This window comes from Pogoniulus pusillus, chromosome 31 (assembly GCF_015220805.1).
Source record: "Pogoniulus pusillus isolate bPogPus1 chromosome 31, bPogPus1.pri, whole genome shotgun sequence".
Lineage (NCBI taxonomy): Eukaryota > Metazoa > Chordata > Aves > Piciformes > Lybiidae > Pogoniulus > Pogoniulus pusillus.
In genome coordinates, this window is record NC_087294.1 from 8,253,361 (window position 1) to 8,268,752 (window position 15,392).

The 15,392-nt window shown below is 48.3% G+C and overlaps 1 protein-coding gene across 2 annotated transcripts; it reads left to right on the forward strand.

Annotated features, from left to right (window-relative positions):
• The first annotated feature begins 11,756 nt into the window (after window positions 1-11,756).
• OLIG3 (oligodendrocyte transcription factor 3) lies at window positions 11,757-14,640 on the forward strand. Of its 2 annotated transcripts, XM_064169176.1 has the most exons (2): window positions 11,757-11,825; window positions 12,673-14,640. In XM_064169176.1, the coding sequence occupies exon 2, from the start codon at window positions 12,689-12,691 to the stop codon at window positions 13,460-13,462; it is 774 nt and encodes a 257-aa protein (XP_064025246.1). In that variant the 5' UTR covers window positions 11,757-11,825; window positions 12,673-12,688; the 3' UTR covers window positions 13,463-14,640. The 2 variants fall into 2 exon arrangements, with proteins under 2 accessions (XP_064025246.1, XP_064025245.1); XM_064169175.1 differs by lacking the exon at window positions 11,757-11,825 and having other exon boundaries at window positions 12,419-14,640.
• Window positions 14,641-15,392: the final 752 nt, after the last annotated feature.

A 15,392-nucleotide genomic window follows, 5' to 3' on the forward strand; every position in this document is an offset into this window, starting at 1 on the left:
CCAGTTGATCTCAGGGGTTTTCTTTCAGTTTACAGGTTGTCATATCTCTTTGTTTTGTTTGCAACCACTTGAAGTGGCACTGATTTAAATATATTGATGCTTCATTGGTTTAATCTGAAACAGACATTGTTTCAGAACAACAGAAATTGTTGGCACTTGGAGAAGATTATAGAATTGGGGCCAGATCCTTAGCTGCTGTGACTCCATCAAATAGACCAAAATGACAATGACAGTCCTAGCTTTGTACTCTGAATACCCTGTACCCCTTCATTTATGGCAGTGTGGGGGCTTGGTTTTCTTCACTGTGACACATTTCATAGAATCATAGAATCAACCAGGTTGGAAGAGACCTCCAAGATCATCCAATCCAACCTAGCACCCAGCCCTAGCCAGTCAACTAGACCATGGCACTAAGTGCCTCATCCAGGCTTGGCTTGAACACCTCCAGGGACGGTGCCTCCACCACCTCCCTGGGCAGCCCATTCCTGGAGGAGTTCAAGCCAAGCCTGGCTGGGGCACTTAGTGCCATGGTCTAGTTGACTGGATAGGGCTGGGTGCTAGGTTGGACTGGATGATCTTGGAGGTCTCTTCCAACCTGGTTGATTCTATGATTCTATGCAGGTAGAGTGGCACTGCTGGAATCAGAGGAGGTCATGGGTGCCATATTATCAGTGCCCCTTGAGTGCCAAGATTAGAAACAATTCTTCCTATGAGCTATGTCTCTGTGGCCAGCAGCAGGGCTAAGTCCAAACAACTCCACCAGCACTAGCTTAGACAGCATTTTAATTTCCATCCCATTTTATCCTGCATGCTCTCTGATGCATGTGACAAAACTTCCCTGAGCTGTTTCCTATTAACGAAGCAATGCTGGTGGTTTGTGGGGTTTGGTTTAGCACGCTTCCAAGGGCCAATCTTACTGCTTTACTCATGTAAAGTTTTTATCTTTCTTTTTTTTCCTGTCCCTGTGGCATTCAGGAGGTTCATGTACAGAAGGAAAAAAAAAAATGGGCTCCCAGTCCCCAGGCTGATTTTGGGATGTTTTATATTATCACTAAACAGCAGGTTAATTTCAGCTGACACTTATTTATGAAAGCACAAAGTCTGGTGAGGTAATAAAAGAGTCAACTCCTAGAGAATATATAGCCCTAGATTTTCTTACCTAATATGGTTTTGTCCAGAGATTTATTGAGCAAAATAAAGATTTGGCTGGCAAATAATGTTATCAATTGCTCCATATTTCAAAATCTTTTGAAGGCATACACAAAAAAAAACACCCAGATTAATTTCCTTTTAGACTATCTACTGTGGGGTATGAGAATGCTTTATCCAGTGACTGGCCAAGAAAACATAAATTATCTGTATGACATTCACACAGCTGAATTATATGACTTGTATGTTTGGAAAAAAACATAGGGTTTGTTAGCATCCAGGTAGATGTTAAGTAACAGCCCAGTTGAGTGCTGAGGTTTCAGTGCTGAATCAAAGACATAGAAGCATCTCTCATTTGCCCTTTTACCAATGTATGGCCAGAGGATGTGACTGAAATCAGCCCGAAACTAGTTTTCAGAGAGGCTGAATGAATAATGTAACTGGTCACTTGTGAACTGACTTCTCTGCTGCTGTTAGTGCTCAGCAAACACATCTGCTTATGTGGCCTGATTCTCACTTCTGTGCACTGTAAGGCAGTCCCCCTGCCAGGGAGTCAGGGACCTTGACTGGGGCCGTGATCCCAGTTCCCTTCCCTATCTTTGTGGCCAGGGAAAGATGAAGCAGGAGCCCACCATTCGCTGCACAAATCTGCCATTCAGCAGGGCAAGGTTGGGGAATAATGAAGTCAGCACATTAGTGCCTAGCCTGCTGAGCTCACTCTGCTGAAAGCTGCCGGTGGGTGAATTTCCCAGCGTTGGGAAACTTTGTCTCAGTTCTGCCGGTTTGCTCAAGTGTGCGATGGCTGTTTGCAAGGGAGCTTTCCTGCTGAGTGGGTTTGCTTTCCTCCTTGCAGCTCTGGGAAGGTGAGGGCTCTCCTTCATTTCTTCCCCACCCCCACTGCCGCCCCTCACTCACCCCACAAACACAATGCTCTTCCAGTGGGTTCGCTCCACGAGGGAGCTTTTCCCTCTCCCAACTCCCACACTGGGACATTTTTCCACATTTCCAGGATTATGGCCACTTTCACTTAGATCTATGTGTGTTGCCTTCACATACAAAGAAGCACTTGGGGACGGGATTAGTAGGATTAGAAGAGATTCACATATGTCCAGTTCAAGCAATTGGTATTCAAAGCTTTACACTTCCAAATGCCACCAAGAGAGAGAAAAGGGGCTGGGAGCTTGCTTTGCATTTCAGCACCTTCCTGCGGGGGACAGGGCCCTTTGTCCGGGGAGGGGTGGAGGGAGGTGGGGGTCGGGACACACACACAGAAATCCTTTCCCCCCTCCTTAATTCAGCACCCCTTAGCCACCAACTCTTTCCCTTTAGTGCCACCACTGGGGCTCTCCTGTGGCCCCGACCAGAAGATAGAAGTGTCGTGGCTTTCCTGTTTCTCTTTTTAGAGCAGCCCCTCTGCGAACTTCTGGCAATCCCTGCTGGGGTTTGATAGGCAAATCAAGGTCCTCTCCTGTGCGGTTTGTTGTGATATATCTCGTCTGTCGTTGGAAGACAAAGAAGCATCGCTGGGTTTAGAATGTAAAGGCATAAAATTCTTAAAGGGCGTCTTTGCTCATAAGAAGTTAAATTCTTCCTTGTCAGTGAATTGTTCGCACAGGCAAGGCAAAGCCTTAAGATTAAACGAGCGTGTTAGGCATTTCTGGTAAGGTGACAGAAAAAAAGCACAGTTTTCCCCTCGCAGTCGTTGACAGACTGCTTTCCCCATTGCCTTCAGGGCAATAACAGTTGTGATTTCCCCGTGTTAGATGCTCCAGTTAAAGCACAGCCTACGTAACACAGTTTCCGTTTTGGCAAACACTCCAAATGCAAACCAACCACAACGTGAAAACATTCAAAGGGAAGGCTTTAATATTAGGCAGTGTAATAAACCTCTCTGTCGTATAGTGAGAGATTTTTTGAGCAGAGCAGGTGGAGCCTTTTTTTTTTTTTTCTTTTTAATACATTCATCCATTAATTAATTAATTCATTCTTTTGTTCAGTCTTTTGGCTCACTAGGATAAAAGCTCTTGTGGAATACTATACTGTTTGCTATGACTTATAAGGAACAGGAACATATACAATCAGATGAAAATAAAAAAGCCCAAAGAAAAAAAAATAAAAGAAAGAAAACTTTTCATACCCTGGAGAATATCTCTCAATTGATTTTTTTTTTCAATAAAATTCGTTTTACAGTTGTCAGCAGAGAAATTGAAATTCAGATTATACAAAACAGGCTGATGAAAACTGAAATGTTGCTAAAAGTAGTGAGGAGTCTCTTAATTATTTCCCTCTGGTTTTACCTTTAAAAGACATAAAGTTCTGGGTATTATCTGAAGTCAATATACTTAATATTAATTTACACTATAAAAACTAGTGTGTCTTTCTTCTCATTAATAATATATGCCAAGTCTGAGGTAATATTTTGCTCACTTGCTGTTCTGCAACTCCAATAAGCTGCAATAAAAACACATGCCATGAACGTTCAGGCTGAGGGGACTAAGTGCATGAGTTCTTGTGTTTTTCATGAGTCAGAGAGTTTTGCAGTGTACCAGTGACTATTAGGTTTCAGATAAGTGGAAAACCTTAAAACACTGAAAATCAGGGAGGCTATCACACTTCCCAAATCCTCAGGGAGACCTAAATAGTTCACAGACACTAATGCTGAGAGCCTGTGCCTTTGAAGCTTAGGGAAAAGGTAGCAATATCTGCAAAATCTGAAATTGACACACTGATTTCAGGTGCCTACCAAGTGTGAAGAAAAAGATCACTTAGTAATGAAGCCCATATGAAAAAGAAAAGAGAACTCAAAACTTATGTACCTACAAACTTCATTTTAAATTGAATTTCATTTTCAGACATGGCAAAAGGGGGTTACTTACCATTGCAGCTGTGAACATTAGTCATACAGAACTCTATAATGAAAAAATGCATATAATTTATTGCTTTTCCCCCTCTACTTTGTATTGTTCTGCTTATTATTGCTCAGTCCTTTCCATCTGTCTGACAGTACTCCTGTACAGCACAACATACCCGTCTTTTTGGGGTCTGTTGGTCTCACTGAACTCCTAGTGAGAGTTAATGATGAGTAGAGGAGAGAAGATAGTTATTGGTCTTTGTGCAAAATGCTGTTCTGACAATTAAGAAGCAAAGGATTTTCATTGTTTTGAGTGTGCCTCATCCCACTTGAGAATGACCTTCTTTGTGCCTGGAAGAAATTAGATCTGTCACCTCCCCTGAGTATAGAAGATATGTGAAAGAAAAATGGGGCTAGCAAAGGAGCAGTGCCAACTGCTTGTTTTGCTGTATACAACCTGGTTGAGAAGGGGTCGAAGCTCCCAAGATCCTGCTCCATATCAGCCTCCCATTCAGCAGTGGAAGGCAGGCAGAGGACTTGGGCAACTAAACTCCACCAAGGAATGTTTCGTATCTTTGGTATTTCCACTCCAAATTAAATTTACTGGCAGTAGCTCAAGCCACTGAGTTCCATGTGAAGGTAGAGATTTAGCAGGCACTCACTTGAGCATCTCTGCAAGAAAGTGTGGTCCCAACAAATGAAATGAGATAATGGCCACAAGCTAAAACTGCAGATACAAAAATGCTGCTACTGGACACTGGCCTTTGGCCCGGGTGCAAAAGAATGGCGGATAAGACAGTTAGGGAAGCAGTATTAGTGCACTAGAGAAGATGGTTTGCTTTTCACTCTCAAGCCCTTCCCTGGAGACATTTTTGCTCAGCATCAGGAACTGAAAATATACTGTGATCTCCCTTAGCTGAGCTCAGTGTCTGTGCTCTCTTAACATATTCTTGTTAACATTTTCTTAATCAATTTCCTTCTTAGGAAACAAATATGAAAGGGCCTGCCCCCAATTAAAATATTTTTGTTTAAAAACTAAATTATCTTATTGGAGTAATTAAGCCCTTCCTTACAGTTCTGACTGGTTCATTTCAAGGAACTGCACTGGTGCTTTGCATTTTAGGGGCTTGACTTCTGAGTCTGTTGAAACCAAGAGACATCAGTCAGCTTCAGTACAGTTTGGTTATGGCCCTGACAGGCATCATAAGCAAACAAACACCACAGTTGGTTGGCGTTTCAACAGTTAATTATTAACCTGTACCATACACTGATGAGAAAAGATGGAGTTGGTGAACATAGACTTCCCTTCCTTTCTCTCTTCTAAGAGACAGAGGTGGGAATTTGATGATCCTTGCTGTTATTGTATCTGAACCCTTCTAAGCCTGCTCCAAGATGCCAAGAAGCATAAGCCCTCAGTGTTATATCCTTAGGTTTGTAGATTTTTCAGTCGAACAACACATCCTGATCCAGGCTGAAGAAATACAGCCACCAGTTTCCCACAGCACATCAGCCCTGTGTCTGTGCCTGGCCCTAAGCACTTGCCTAGCACAAAATTCCCCTGCAGTTACACTGCTGCTTCTCTGAGTAGGCCCAGGACCATTGTTGACAGCGTTTGTGACATGAATGTTTCTGAAGTCTAGAAGGAGGAGCTGCAGGTGTGGTGGGGCAATAACCGTTGGACTACACGCAGCCAACACTATCCTTTCCTGTGTGCCTGCTTTCTGATCATCGTTCTTCTCTCTTACACTTGTGCTTGACATTATTTTCCTCCAGTGTATTTAATTTTCCATTTGCAGAACTGCATTTACATTAATGCTGCAATTGCCATTGAAAACAAACTGTCTTGTTTCAGCTGCAACTTTACACAAGATGAAACTGGAGAGTGATTCCAATTGTAAAGGTGGGGAAATGTGATTTAAATTGTGTGTGTGGGGGAAAATGTAGTAAAGTCTCCTTGAACATTGAATATTTCAACAGCTTGACTAAAAGCAGTATAGCAAGAGACTCAGAAGTGATTTAGAAAAACAGCCTTGTGCCTTAGCCAGGCCAGATTTTGCCATCGTTTCTGGCGTTCATTAGCATCTCATTGCACATGTCGTCCCATTGATCCCAATGGAACAAGCCCACACAATAGAGTTCTATTCAAGGGTGGTGGAGGCAGTCCATACACCCATCCCCAAACACTGAGACATAGCAAAGGCTTGTGAATAGACTGCAGATAATTTTTGTTGTACCTTCTAGAATTCGTACTAGCTTATTAACAACCCATAAATGTTCGCTTGAGGCATGCATTGTTTAAAATTGAGATACAAAATGAGACAGGGATTGTTTTTCCTTTCTCACTCCTGAGTCCTCCACGCTTTTGAATGTCTCATGGAAAAAGTTATTCAATAATTTCCATGGCTTACTTTTTTTTGTTTGTTTGTTTTCCCACTACAGTTACGAAAAATAAATTGATTTAAACTTATTTGTTTCTAAGATAGCAAAACAGATTAATCTTCAGTCATTATGTCAACAAAGTTTCACTCTGGCCTAAGATAACTTTAAACAGTTGAGAAGCTTACTAAACAGCAGCGCATCTGGGGTGTTTGATGGAGGGGATTTAGGAGGGGAGCATTGGGGGAGCTCTCATGTGATCTCTGACAATATCCCACTTTGTTTATATCTGATATTTAAACGTCCTAAGTGACTTTGAGACTAACCCAAATAATTGTCAACAATCTACTGAAACAATGAAGGAGAGGGTTCTTAGAAATCAGCCAATTTCACTATCAGATTGTAATTGATGGAGAACGTTCACAGTAATGAGAGTGCTAATAACTGCAAGTGATGTGAAAGGCCAGAAAGAAAGACAAAGAATGCTTGCCCGTTTGAGAACATTAGCATTTGAGGTGTGAATATGGGCCCAGAACCTTAAATCACAAGAGAAAACAGAGCAGAGTTATTATCCTTCAACTGTGACAATCCAGTCGCGATTCCACAGTGACAAGTTTGTTTGCCAGGAACGCCACGTTTTGCCCATTCTGCATGTGCGAAGTGTACACCACCATCTGAGCTCTGCAAATGGGAACTGTGCGCCACGATCTCAGCTCTGCCATGGCTAGATGCTTTCAATATTTTGGAGCTAGTGCAAATCTTAACCAAACTTACCTAACATCTAGAAATAAACTGTTAATGGTTAAATGTTCAACAATACCTACAGAGCTTTTTTCCCTTCAGTTCCCAATACAGCAAAATATTTCACAGGTGACTAATACTATGGCACGTCTGGGTAGATTTAGAAACACTCAAACCATGAGCTTTTCTCTACATAAAATGCACTTTTCAGGTACATTCACTAAAGAAGAGAAAAAAAAGTAATTAAATGCAAACTGTTGATTAACTGTTTGGGGCTTTGTTTGTTTGTTTGCCCGCCCATGGAAACCAATTTCAGGATCATCGTAGCAAATATCATATCAGAGATTATCACTTTTCACATCTATAATTAATTCATCTTTGACTTCTATACTTTTATTCCTAAGGTTTTGGGCCAGTTTTGTTGTTTTGTTTTGTTTTGTTTTACCGCTTGCTTGTTTGTTTGTTTGTCTCCAGAATTTTTGTAAATCAGTATTTAAATAGAGAGAATAAAATGCCACCCGTAAGTAGCCTCACTGGAATGCCCGTAAGTGGTTTCCTTTAAGCTTATATTCTCCGCAGAAGCAGTGCCTGGTATGGACCCGATCCTGTCGTCATGTGCAGGACGCTTTAAAGGTCTGTGTAAGGGCTCCAGCTTCATACTTAACAAACAAGGGGAATTTTTGTTCTGACCCCTTGTTGCCGACAAATCTGAAAGCACACGAACGGTGAAGAAATCTCCTGTACAGAGACAGAAGAATATTATCTTTGGGTTTACCTGGCTACAAAATCTGATTGCAACACCCTACACCAGCCTTCTTGTCATCCCTTTCCAGTCACTACCCTCATATTGCCCTGCTTCAGGAAACCGAATTTGTGACAAACACAGGAACTAAAAAAGCCTTCCGACCTTTTTACTTTGGTGATGCCCAAGTGTCAGATGACGAGTTTCTACCAATGTGAGTTATATCGTCAATCTAAATGCAACCCAGAGATGTATTTTGAAAAACAAAGAATCAAACAGTATATGGTTAGAGGACCTCGGCTGTCCTCTAAACCAAAATGAGCACCATTTTACAAACAACCAAATCTCAGCTCTAGCACGCAGTGCAGTGTAGCACAGCCCCCGCACAGCAGCACCCGTCTCACAGGCAGCTGGCTGAGAGCTTCCTTATAACGCAGTGATCTGTGTCTCCTACGTAGGATCGACAACTACTTACAGTTACAACTATTTTTATAACGAAAGCACAGCTGTCAAATGTTCAAATTAAATCAGAAGCAAGCAAAGACAGCTAAAACTAAGAGCCGTAGGTCATAACAGCTTATATCCTTCTAATAAATCCAGAAGAAAAATATATAATACTGATTTGATCTGTGTTCATATCATGAATCCGATTCTGTGATGCCGGCCAGATAAATAAAGTCAAGAGAGACAGGAGAATTAATGTTATTTCACAGTAACTCTAGGCAAGAAAAACGGGGATCCAATTTCCGTACCTAACTCTGAGAATTCAGAATCGGGCACTGTCTTAAAGTGCATCCATTAATTTAAATCCAATATTCGGAAACACACAATTTCAGTTCTGAGAAGCCTCTAAAACCCGAGCTGTCCGGTGAACCGCTAGACGTGCCGCTTCCATCACACCTGGGTACGGAGTGGATCGCATTTCCCACGGCCCCACCCGGACGCGTACAGGGGCTGTTTGGAGGCTGTGCGGGGGCTACGCGGGGCTGTGCGGGGTGTGTGTGGGACCCTTTTGCAGCTGTTACCCTGGGTGTGCTCCTGAGAAGCTTGCCTTTCCAGAGGCAAATCTCGCCCCATCTCTCTGCCTTCTTGAAAACGGGATTTTAAAAGCGGGGGAATGCGTGTTGATTTGGTTTAGCTACTCCGCAGCTACCGGGTTTGCTCTTCTTCAACTCCCCGACTAGGAAAACTGTCGATATTCTCACTCTCGGGGGTTAATTTCGTTGCTGCCGTGGTCGAGGAGAGTTTTGCTGTTGACTGCGTCGGGACAGCGGCACGTTCGCAGCAACTCCGCAGCCCTCTCCGAATTGCCCCCGGCCTTGAGGAGCTGGCGGGCGAAGTCGGCCTGTCCCGGGGAAGTGCGGCCCCCGCCCTGCCGAGGGTAACTCCCGCCTGACTCTCGGGGACAGTCCGGCCCGGCTCAGCCCGGCCCTGACGCTCTCCACGGGCTCAGACAGCGAATGCACGGGAGGTTTTCCTCCCACTCGACTGCCTCCGCGGGTGGCACGTCCCACGCACAGCTCTGCTGCGCTGAGATATTTTTATCTCTTTTCTCAGTGTTTCATTCCTTTATTCTTTCTCTTTCTTCATGTCTTTCCTTCTCTTTCTCTCCCTTCCTTCCTTCCTTCCTTCCTTCCTTCCTTCCTTCCTTCCTTCCTTCCTTCCTTCCTTCCTTCCTTCCTTCCTTCCTTCCTTCCTTCCTTCCTTCCTTCCTTCCTTCCTTCCTTCCTTCCTTCCTTCCTTCCTTCCTTCCTTCCTTCCTTCCTTCCTCTCTCTCTCTCTCTCTCTTTCATTCTCTCTCTTTTTCTCTCTTTCCTTCTCCGTCTCTCTTACTCTCTCCAGCGTCAGGTAATGCTACGACTAACAGTCGCGCTGGAACAGTGCTCTGTATCAAGTCGTTTACGACTTGTCTGGAGAGGTTCGCTGTGCCCGGAATTTAACTTCGCGTCACTTCCCCAAATCCTTCCTTTGCGCTAAGGTTGCTCCGAGGTGAGCCTCGCTGCCTTGTTCCAGGAGGGGGATGCTGCCGCAAGGCAGCGGGAACCGGCACCTCCTGGACGCGCCGGGGCCCTTGGGAAGCGGCGACATCAAGGGAAAGGGGGAGAGAATAAATACTCCTAATATTTTTTCGGAGTGACGACCTTTCCTTGCTGTCTCGATGCCCACCTCTCTCCCTCCCCACGATGCACCTGCGGCTCCCCTAGGCGGGCATCGCGCCACGGTGCGCCTCGATGAAGCCCCAGGGCCGGCGGGGAGAGAGGCTCGCTGAAGCAGCCCGCCCAGCAGTTCAGGAGGATGTGACCCTTGCTGTTACTTTCCTCGACGGCTTCTTGTCACCCTTCTTTTCTCTGTTCTCATCGGTCTTCCACTCCCCCGAACCGAGCTGCTAGTCTCCTCCTGAGCAGCAGATGCGGGGATGAGGGAGTTGGGAGCTGCCGGGCCCCAAGCAGCCTCTAGCCCCGGAATCAGGGTTCCCCCCCTCGATCCTGAGCATTTGCCTGTTGCTGTTGCAGTCAGCGTGTGAAGTTTTGCTCACTTGTTTCATCTCGGCACCACAGGAGGGATTGGCGGAGCGAGGAGCTGGCAGCCCCCGGGAACCCCCCGGTGAGTGGCCCAGAGGGGAGGGATGGCCTCCCGCACCTCCCCCGCGGCGTGCGGAGACTGGTAGATACTGGCTTCGCGGGTGCGGACGGCACTGAGGGCTTCAGGCCCGAGCGAGTTTCCCCGTTTGTCCGGCAAAGCTGGGGGAAAAGCGTGTGTGGCTTTGAGACTTTTGTAGTGGAAATGGGATAAGCCAAGGTCGAGTTCGGTTATTTCTGATACGTTTCTCTTTCCCTTTCCCCTTTCCTTTTTTGTCGTTTTCCTTTTCCCTTTACTTTTCATTTTTCTTTTTCTCAACACGGGGTTTACTGAGAGTACTGAAATCAGGAGACTTTAATTTTGTTCTGCAAACTAAGCACAAACTCGGATGAAATTCTCAGACGGATGAAAGTCCCTCTTTTCCTAAGTCCCGGCTCTCTTAGAGGCGTAGAGGCTCATTGAGGACGAGCGAGGTCTTGTCAAGGAGGCTTATCCTGGGACCTCTGCACCTGTTAGCGTGTCGGAACTCAGCCTGATGGCTCTTCCCGGAAGATCGGAGGCACCCAAGCTGGCTCCGAAAACGCCAGGGTCCTCCTGCCGCGGATGGCTCCCTCCCCGTCCCGGCTGGCAGCGCCTCACTCACCGTGTAGACACCTCTGGGAGCTGAGAAGACCCGGCGGAGGACCAGACTCCCTTCCCCGGACAGGCACATGAGTCGGGGAGGCCACTTCTGGCGCCATCCCCGCAGAGGGATGTTCACTCCACCCAGCCAGGCAGAGCTCTTCAGGCGGTCACGCCGGCTCTGACCGCTCTCGGGGCAGAGGTAGATGGAGTGTCCGGCAGATGCTCAGCACGGTGGAGAACGGCGCCGGTGAAACCTGTCCCAAGGTGCCCCGCCAACCCTGTCCAGCAGAGCCCCGACCCGCCCGGCCCCACGTACCCCCTCCCTTCCCCGCCCCACCGCCAGCAAGAGGAGGACCCGCCCAAGCTGCAGTCGAAGCCCGGAGCCGATTTACTTACGGGCGCGAACCCTGGGGCTGTTTTGCAGCGCTGTCCCCCCGGGCTGGCTCCCTTCTTGCCTGCGTCCGGCCCAGTCCGGCCTTGAACGCAGCTTCTCGGTCCCACTGGCGGCTGCTCCGGCCATCCCTCTGCTCGACCCTCCCGTCGGAGGCCAGGGAGAGCGGAGCCCGCCGGACTGCCCCCCGCCCCCGCGCCATCCCTCTCGCCGCCAGCCACACCGCCTTGCCGCCGCACCCCGGCTTTCCCCGTTTATTTAAAGGGAGTCGCTGGGCCTGGGGGAGGCGGCTTTTCCAGTATGCATCTTCCCGCGGAGGCTGTCCGCCGGTTGCCCCAGTGATCGCTCATTTAAACAACGCGGCGATCCAGGTAGGAGCCAGTGGCGGCCAGCCTGGCCGGGCGAGGGCCCGCCGATGCCGCACCACGGACCCCGGGCCAAAGGAGGGGGAGGGAAGGGCAAACAAAGCTGGAGACGGACACGCTGCAGGACGGGGGCGACCGACTTGTCCCCCACCTCCCGCTGGAGCGGGGGGACTTTCTCCGGGCGGCTCCTTCCCGCTGCAGCCCGCGGCCGGGGTTTCCCGGTCAGGGCAGCCCCCCGCAGCCCCTTGTCTCCCTACTGTAGACGGGATACTGTTTTATATTGAAAATGAGGGGCAGGGGGAGGAGATGGCGCGCACACGGAGCGATGAGTGTGCGGTGTCAATCAGAGGGGTTTTGTGTCTCCTTGACTCCTGATGGTCCGTGGCTGAGGTGTCCCGGGTGGCACCACAATGAATATGAATAGAGGTCCTTGCTAAATGGGACAGTCAAAGCGCACCGCCCTGAATAATGGCACGTCATCCTAACTAAACCATTATACATAGGAGGGCTCCTTTTGTCTCTGCTCTCTGCTGCAGCTCTATAAAAGCCCCTCTTTTCCAGGCTGAGGTTAGTCCAAGCATACACTAACTAGCCATCCTGTAAATAGGCTGAGTAACCGAGAGAAAGAGAGGAGAGATTAGTGAGAGAGGGGGCTGAGGAGCTTTTCTGCTCTTCCTCCAGCATTTCCAGCCCTTAGCTGGCAGAGCCTGCTGTCTGTTTATTTCTTTTTCGTTCCGTTTTTGTTGCTTTTTGAAGGAGAGTAGTCTTGTTCCACCACCTCCAGACCAGGGAAGAATTTCTTGCTCAGAAGCCCGAATACAATGAATTCTGACTCCAGCTCTGTCTCCAGCAGAGCTTCCTCTCCAGACATGGATGAGATGTACCTGAGAGATCACCACCATCACCACCACCATCACCACCACCAGGACAGCCGGCTCAACTCCGTGTCCTCCACTCAGAACGACCTGGTTCAGAAGATGTCCGGGGAAGGCCTCTCCAGGAACGGCTCCAAGGCGGGAGGGGAAGGCAGCAAGTACAAAATCAAGAAACAGCTCTCGGAGCAGGACCTGCAACAACTGCGGCTGAAGATCAACGGACGGGAGCGTAAGAGGATGCACGACCTCAACCTTGCCATGGACGGGCTTCGGGAGGTGATGCCCTATGCTCACGGACCTTCTGTAAGAAAACTCTCAAAAATCGCCACCCTCCTGCTAGCCAGAAATTATATCCTGATGCTCACCAGCTCCCTGGAGGAGATGAAGAGGCTGGTGGGGGAAATCTATGGGGGGCACCACTCGGCCTTTCACTGCGGCACAGTGGGACACTCCGCTGGGCACCCACCTCACGCCGCCGGCACTGTGCACCAGGTGCATCCCATCCTCGGCAGTGCCTTGTCCTCAGCCAACACATCCTCCTCTCTCTCCGCCTCCCTGCCGGCCATCGGCACCATTCGGCCCCCACACTCCCTTCTCAAGACGCCCTCTACCCCTCCCGCCCTGCAGCTCGGCAGCGGCTTCCAACACTGGGCGGGCTTGCCGTGCCCCTGCACCATCTGCCAGATGCCCCCCCCGCCTCACCTCTCGGCCCTCACCGCCTCCAACATGGCCAGGATCTCGGGGGAGACCAAGGATCTTCTGAAATGACTTTGTGGGGCTTCCCAGGGCCCCGGGGGTGCGCCGGCTCTTCCACGAGAGGGGAGGGGGCTGCGGCCGAGCCCCTCCCGAGCCGCCGCCGGACCTACTCCCCACTCTACCATCCCCCATCCCCCCCCCCACGGGATTAGTGTAGTAAGGACCTTGAAAGGTAATGTCTTAGCCGGCTCCTCGGGCGATGTTTTCTTATTATACTAAACCAGAAAAAAAAATCCCTGCTGTAAAAATAATAATTATTATAATAATAATGATGATAATGCCTCTGATGGTGAACAAATGTAAATAATTCCTTAAAACGGATGAAAAAAAAAAAAAAAAAAGGACATGGTTGTCGTTTTACTGTTAGCAGCTATTAAGAAACGATGAGATCAATTTGGGGCTTCTTCTCCCTCTTTTTCTGGGCTTTTCCTTTCTTTCCTTTCGCACAGCGACACCTCCGAAACTCCTCGCTCCAAACCCAGCTGCTGCGGCCCGAGGTAGCCCAGCGAACCCACGCCTGCTTTCCGGCGCAACTTCCCACCCGCGGCTTCCCTGGCAACAGGGACTACCGAGTCCATTCACTAAAGTTTTGTGGGTGGTTTGAGGGATGGCTTACTTTTTTTTTCTTTCACCCCCTTCTTTTTCTTCCCCCTCCCTCCCCTCCCAAATTTGGTTCAGATTCCGCTTTGTTTGTGGCTCTTTTTCTTCTTTCCTCTGTGTCTGTTAAAGCAATACAACAAACAAACAAATAAAAACTCCCCAACCCCAATCAAACATCCAAAACCCAGTACGAAGAACGGCACAACCCCCCCGGCGGTTCTGTTCTGCCAAATTTCTCCTCTCCTGCTCCCGGTGAAGTGTGCTGGTTGGGCTGGCTGGGGTCCTAGTCTCTTATTTATCTTGTTGACTTTGGGTTTGTTCTGGTTTGCTGCCTTGCTTTAATTTTTTTTTTCTTTTTCCCCTTTCGGTCTGGTTTGGTTTTGCATGCGGGGTCGGCTTTTGCCAGATCAGTGACTTGTGTAACTAAATCGGAATCTTTGTTGCTGTTTATTTGCTTTTCGGTCCGTTTCCCTGGGCGCTTGCTTAAAATATCGTTATTATCGTTTCGCTTGTTTGTTTTTGATTAGGGCCTCAGAGACAACACCGTGTCTTTATTTTTTATATATTCTTGATAACTATCGATATATTTATTATTGACCAGTATTTCTGGATGATATTTCCAAATAAAATAAAAAAAATTTAATTCCAAGATGCCTGCTTCACCTTTGTCTGGGACTGGAAGCTGCGAAAGGCCATCGGATTTGATCGCTTTGGGTTTTGCCACGATTTCTCCTGCCCAGCCGGAGGCGGCTGGCAGACCTCCTGGTGTGGCTCAGGAACCGCCCGACGACGACATCGGCAACGAACCCGACAGCGATTGCCCCAGGGTGCCCTTTTCCCGGTGCCTGCGAGCTTCCTGCGAACCCTTTCCCCTGGTTCCTGCGAGCTGCCGGGCTGCTACCGAGCAGGAATTCAGAAGCCGATGAATAGTCTGACAGCCGATGCCAGGCGGCAGCAGGATGGGCACAGCTGGGGAGGAGGACGGTGCGTTTATAGGTAAAAAAGGGGGCAATAACTTTTTTTTTTGCCTGGAGATCTGGCTGTCAGCCCTTTTCTAGGAGGCAAACGGCAAGTCAGACCCGGCTGGCAGCATCTCTGCCGCGAAGAAATTCAGTGCCCAGCGGGGAGAAAAGCGGCGTGGGTGCGGGAAGAGGAGTGAGACTGTTTGGGCAGGGCAACTGGCGCCGACCTGCGAACTCAGGCTTCGCAAAGGGGAGAGGGTCCCGCGCTCCATAGCCCTCCGTCTTCCTCAGAGGGGTGTTTGGCAAGGTCCTGAAGTGACACAGAGAAGGCAACTTCCCTTCGGTAGAAAGCCGAGTAGTGACAAGTAGAAGGGGAGGAT

Coding starts and splice junctions, on each gene's coding strand:
- OLIG3 (XM_064169175.1), top strand. CDS start 12,641: ATGAATTCTGACTCCAGCTCTGTCTCCAGCAGAGCTTCCTCTCCAGAC.